The sequence below is a fragment of the Diabrotica undecimpunctata genome, chromosome 6 (genome assembly GCF_040954645.1).
Source record: "Diabrotica undecimpunctata isolate CICGRU chromosome 6, icDiaUnde3, whole genome shotgun sequence".
NCBI lineage: Eukaryota > Metazoa > Arthropoda > Insecta > Coleoptera > Chrysomelidae > Diabrotica > Diabrotica undecimpunctata.
In genome coordinates, this window is record NC_092808.1 from 16,965,896 (window position 1) to 16,972,630 (window position 6,735).

The 6,735-nt window shown below is 31.9% G+C and overlaps 1 protein-coding gene across 1 annotated transcript; it reads right to left on the reverse strand.

Annotated features, from left to right (window-relative positions):
* Positions 1 to 366: 366 nt before the first annotated feature.
* Stt3A (catalytic subunit 3A of the oligosaccharyltransferase complex) lies at positions 367 to 6,519 on the reverse strand. Its single transcript, XM_072534319.1, has 9 exons — positions 6,178 to 6,519; positions 5,954 to 6,121; positions 5,328 to 5,686; positions 5,020 to 5,211; positions 4,448 to 4,840; positions 3,604 to 3,938; positions 1,897 to 2,171; positions 663 to 815; positions 367 to 585 (listed from the first exon to the last, which is right to left on the reverse strand). The coding sequence occupies exons 1-9, from the start codon at positions 6,272 to 6,274 to the stop codon at positions 437 to 439; spliced, it is 2,121 nt and encodes a 706-aa protein (XP_072390420.1). The 5' UTR covers positions 6,275 to 6,519; the 3' UTR covers positions 367 to 436.
* Between the last annotated feature and the right edge of the window lie 216 nt (positions 6,520 to 6,735).

Here is a 6,735-nt window from a genome sequence, read left to right on the forward strand (position 1 = left end):
TTATTCTTTTGTATAATAATTAAGGGTGAGCTACCTTTCTACAGTGAATCTATAGATGATTCAAATAAACAAAAAAAAAATATTTAATAATTACATAAAATCGGTGTTAGTATCCTTGTTATAGATTTTAATAAAATTAAAAAAGTTTACATGTTGTATAACGGACACCCTCGTTGCGTAAATGGACTCTTCCAACAGTTTACAACGCCTTACCAAGGCACTTCTGTAGTAGAAGCGCCACGAAATACGCCATTTCGTGGCGCTACTTTCGTTATGATCGTCTCAGCATTTTACTACAGAGAAAAAGTAATACAACGCCAGTATAGAAGTTTCGCCTTAAAAACTTACGCAAAATGAAACATACAATTGTAATAAAAAAATTTATTGTGTATATTACATTAGAAAAAAAAATACAAAAACCTTTAAATAAAAATAATTATACACCCCTGTTTGGAAGATCCTTGACTTTGTAAATTCTAACTAACCAATGCTCAGTTGTGTAGGCTTCTTCCAAGACGTCGAGTTCAAAATCTTTGTTTCCAATTTCTGCACCGCGAACACGGTCATAACCTGGAGGTTTGCCACCTAAAACAAACACACAATTGAAACTATAAACGTAAATATCATTAAATTAAGGGAATATGAAATTTAGGAGAATCTACCTTCGGTATACACCTGGCCAAAGCGATAGTAGCACATTTTATACATAAGACAATTTAATAATGTTTGTGATCCCTCTTTGTCCACTCTGAATTCGCCGCTAGGAGAATAGTAATCCCATTCTTTGATGTGTGCTCCTCTATCTGTACTTCCACCTAAAACAGATTTGAAACTTGAAAAAACATATTAAATATACATATCTAGAACGTCAGTTTTTATCTAACATAAAATGATCGTTTTCTGACACGATAGTGCACCAAAAATATACAATAGGTGGTATGGATGAAGGAGGGAAGTCATACTGTCTCAATATCATTTCTAAACTTCAATTGATTATTTCTATAATGAACTCCAAAATGTTTCACACACAATATTTCAGAGATCATTTCTTGGCAAATTGCAAATTTAATGATTATTATATGACAGAAAGTGTTTAAAATAATAAACACCAGCGGAACGTCGTTGAGAAAGAAAGTTGTAAATAAATCATATACAAGTAACTAGGTTTGAACAGTGTGTCCGTGTACTGTCAATATATTATGGTCTTTGGGACGTGGTGAGTTTATTTAAACAAACAATACTTAGCAACCCTTGAAGGTAAGACAATTAGACGATTGAGCCTGCAGTTACCTTCAACCAACCTTATCAAAGAAATAAATACAGTCCACGAGCTATCAAAGAAGCAAAAGATCCTGGGGGTGAAGCTATTACTGATCCTAAGCACAAGCATCCTGCTCGATCTTATACATGTTAAAAGTCAATAGGTGCGTATAGTAGGAAGCGTAAGTCAATAGATAGTCGTGTCTTAAAATGTGTTAGTCTAGATGTTTGTCATGGCGACACAACATAAAATACAAGTTGATCAAGAATTGTTTAAAAATGGTCTGAGTTGCATGCCGGAGCCATGGAGCCGTCTAGTGTTGACATACTTTATTGAGAATTGGTTCTTGATAGATATGACAAGGTGAAAAATTCATGTTTAGGCCCAAATCTGACACTGAATAAGTTCTGAAGATATTTTCTTGTCGCATTCTATCTTTGAACTATTATTATAACAATCTTTAATATTGTCATTTCGGGGGCGGATCTGGTTATGGGATACACATTGAATAAAGTACAATTAACTAAAAGTCTGCTACATGGAGATAAAGCATTGTTTCAATAAAAAAATGATTTATTACTAACTAACAAACTCGAATTTAAATTACTATTTAAGGTAATTGATTGTGTAGTTACCTATTCTCACCATCCACAAAAATTTATTAATATCGTCTGAAGAATAACCAGTCAGTCCTCCAAATATAACCAAAACATAATCGACATCGAGTTCTTTCATAATTTCATAGGCTTTTTCCTCGGTACTAGCCATAGCCTGACCGACTCTGCTGATGTGAGTATTATTCCAAGTGTTATTATCGACAAGAATTGTACGATTCGCCATGGCCGTTATCTGATATCCGTAATCCCACCATGACATGATTCGAGCATCCTCTGGAGTATTCATTTTTAACCTAAAACAGAGATTTATTTACCAACATAAAGACCCACTTAAATAAAAAAGTCTTCTTCTTAAAAAGTAAAAACTTCTTAAAAAAGTAACTCGAATGTTACTTTTTTAAAAGGATTGACATAAAAACAATATCAATGAAAGTTTTTTTACGTTGGGCGAAAATGAAATTTCTAATAGCTGTAACTTTTTGATAGAAAGTTTTTTTGCGTTGGGCGAAAATGAAATTTCTAATAGCTGTAACTTCTTAGAAAAAGTAACATTTGACCACGCAACACATTAAAATTGCATAAAAATAAGTGACATTTGGCAGGTAAGGCGTCAAATGGGTTTTAATTCTAGTTTTAATAATACCTTTTGAGACCTTTTGAAAAATGGTCTGATAAGTGACATGCGCCCCACGTTGGGCGCCATAGGTAATCACCCAAATGCATGTTATTTCGTCCTTTTATATTAAAAAAAAATGGATTGAAAGGTACAAATGACCAAAAAGAGGTTAGGTGTTATAAAAACCTGATGAAATAACAAGTAATTATAAATCCTTCTAGGACAAGTTTAACAATAACTTCAATAAATTAAAAATGTTTTAATTAATTTCCTAAATGACTTCTGATAACAATTCCTCAAACAGGTTCATAGGACAAACCTGTCTCCATGAAGTGAAAACCAGATGCGACACGTGACATTCAACAGGTTAAAAAATTACTGAATATCAAAGACAACCAAAAGTAAACAACAGCTTGCAAAACTGTAGCCATAAATCAGGATCATCTTCGTTCAATTCTTTACCTTTTGTCATTTTGTATGGATGAAATTTATGTGTTTTTAAAATTCTTTAAACACTAGTGTGTGAAACACTCTGAGATTTAGATATTTTTCATGGGCCAAAACTGCAACTTCAATACCTTGATTTTGAACTGGACAACTTACTTCTCGTTTGATGTAGTAACACTTACTACTTACTATATTTTTGTCTACACAGATAAAAAAATACTGAAGAAATGACTACTCTAACAGAAACATGACTGAATTTCCATGCAGTGATGCTGGACATAATTAAATATGAAGAAACAGCTGCGCTCATAAAGCATATCTTGTGCAAAGTGCAGATTCGTTGCACACAAAAAAAAACAAAAAAGACATTAAAAACACCAAATCCACAAAAGGATTGGGTCTGATGTAATTTCTTTTTAAAGTCTCTGCAAGTAATTGTATTAATTCTGCTTTCTAAACATTTACATGTGTATTTAACTGTAAAAGGTTTTGTTATCACAACTACCAGTTGTGATAACAACTTTCTTGTCATAATTCTTGTCTTAACAGTTATTCTTTGGGCAGTTCTTTTTTGGTCACTTTATGACCATAAATGAGTTGTAAATGTCAAGTAATTTTGAAAATTGTAATTTGTAATTGTATAAAAATAACAAATATCTTACCAATAATAAGCCTCCCTAAAGTCATCAAAGATGATTCTGCCTCCGTCATGAGATCTTGCGCTAAGAACTATGCTAGGTGAACTATAAGCTTCAGAAGTGACCCAAGTGCAGTGGAATGTGTAAGATATTAAAAGGACGGTAATGACGACGACAAACATTGACGATGTTTCATTCTTAAAAGTAGAGTTTGCCTCGACTTTCTTGTATTTTTTATTTTCAACTGGTTTTGTTCCTTCGATATTTCTCATGAACTTCGTCAGTAAATGTGAAACGGCGATGCCACTTAAAATACACATAACTGGGGCTAGGACAAGCATCAGACGAACCATAACACCCTGGAAAATTTTAAATATGTTATATGGAGATATTGCCAGTTCAGACAAAATTATCAAAATGCAATTAAATTAACAAATGATAGTTTTTCAATTCTAGTTTTTTTTCAGTTCTATTTTAGACCTATTCAAAACAGTTAACACAGATAAAAAAAACAACTGAAGTCACAAGGCAAGAACTATGAAGTATACAATGTTGTCATGTATGACTTTAACAAGCTGAATATTAAATTACTTTTTGATTTTTTAAATAAATGTTGATGTTATTAGATATATTCTATTAAAATTATTAAAACAAAAGGTTATAAAATATCCACAATGAAAACCGGACAAAATGTCATTTTTAAGCATTCACTTCATTAGAAAAACTTTGTATGTGTGTACAAATCATAGTATATTATTCTCCTTTAAAACTTAAAATTGTCAGTTACCTTTCCACATTACTACAAATTTTTGTAATTTAAGAGTTTAAGGCAATCAGTTCCCTTATTTAAGATAAGTGTGGTACTTACTGCAAAATATATACTGGTTATCCCATACAAAACCATAAAAATGTTGGCATCAGTCAACTCCTTGAAGCAAAAATATAAGCCAGCAGGAAACAAGAACACCAATATTTGTAAATCAAAATAAAATGAACTCCAAGACGTAGGTTGGTGCTCAGAAACACTAGCAATAATAGGAATATGGTTTTTGGCATAAGAGGGATCCAATAAAGAATAAAATCTTCCTGTCCAAGGCGAAATTTTTCCTGATACTGTCAGAACACCTCCTACTACTACAGTTAGGATACCAACTGTATAGATGAGGAAGGTATAGAGTGTTTCAAACTCTGATGCAGATAATTTACTGCGTGTGTAATCTACAAACGCAATGATTTGGCACAGTCCAAAAACGCCCAGAGCCTAAAAGATAAATTATTAGTTATAAACATATAGATATTCCCATATCTGTGGTTTCAATTAACATGGGATGCCATATGTGGCTAAAAAATGTGTAAGGAATTATGTATCTCTGAGGAATAAAACAATTTCGCATAGTATTTTAGTATCTCACGGAATATTTGTTATTTATGTATACTTACTAGCATGTGTTCTGAACTTTGAACAGGTTGAAATCCGACAAAGGATATTTGCATGGATAAGATTGTTCCTACACAATATAAAGTACTATAAGCAATATAAATTCTATGTCCAAATCGTCCAGTTGCCATCAAGGTTAAAACATGCAAAGGAATTAAATTAATGAGAAAAACATATCCTCCCCACGAGGAGACCTAAAAGGAAAATCAATGATTATTAAAACTTTCTGTACATCTTAAGCTGTTGATCAATTAAACCAATGAAAAATGTGACTGGAGGGAAACACATAAAATTTTATCCTATTACTCACCATATAAAAGTATGCTAAAGCGCTGAGAGTCCCCCAAAAGATAGTTCCTGTTTTAACAGCTTTAATCCATGTATAATAAGTAAGCAACATACAGAATATGGCAATTCCTTCATTATCATAACTGCCAGCTACAGATCTGCTAATATATCCTGGTACAATGGATACAAAAGCTGCCGCCACTAAACCAGCACCAGAATTTTTAACTTCCTTAGTGAGCAAATATGTTATAATTGTTGTAAAAGAGGAAAACAGGGGTGCCAGAAATACACACACATTTCTTATATCTATAGTAATATTTAGCAACCAACATAAATGGTATAAAACTGTAGAAGTGATCATCAAACCTGGATAAATGGTACCTAGAATTAATAAATATTATATTTTAGACCTTATAATACTAAATATACACTTTCAATTTTCTTACTTTGTTAACAGAACAAAAATAAGCGGGTATAAAATTCACTAGTAGCTTTATTTGTTAAAAAAAATTGAATGTTTTGGCAAAAACATGGGCAACAAATACCATTTTGTTCCATATTAAATAAAAAAAGTATTATTCTATGCTCATATCAGAGTTTCATGTTCTGTTATTGTTAATAAAGTCTAATTGTTAATTTTTATTTTACCTCCAATAATTCTCCCCAGAGGATACCATGCTCTATCATCAAACCAGTTATGGAAAGAATAAAATCCTTGTTCAGCTAAGTATTTAGTTGTTCTATAATTGAAATATGGATCGAACTCATGGATAACGCTCTCAAACCTTAATACAGAAAACAGTCTTGTGGCAAAAGCTGTAAATTATAGATTATTAATACTGGTGGGTGTAAAGTTTCCATACAATACTTACAAAGAATAGCAGCTAATGTGAGAATCGTTAAAGTCAAAAGAGTTTCTTGTTTTTCTACATTTTGCTGTGAGGAGCCCTTTTTCCCAAACCCCAACATTTTATAGGACTTGTAGGTTAAAGCCGGTAATCTCGATAAATTTATTTAATACCAACTACTTCTATTTATATTCTAGATAATATCAGTAAAGTTTCATAACTCTTCCATGCTATTCACTATTCTACTCAGATCTGATAGTTTTGTTTAAATTAAACACACATTAATTTATTAAAAAACCCACATTTGTTTAGCTCCCCATAAACGCTAAATTAACTAAATGCCAAACCAAAATGCCTAGGTGACAGTTCTGACACGTCACTTCACAAGACTAATGCAAGACTATCACCTATTCTGCGCATATTCGGTCATCTTTGAAATAGCGGGATTATATTTAAAAACTTTGAATTAATAAAGGTTAAAAGAGAGGAAGAAATTGTTTTATTTTTTTATTTGCTAATTTGCAGATTTGTATTTAAAGCTATAAATAAATTTGTTGAACATAAAAATATATAAGAAAGAAG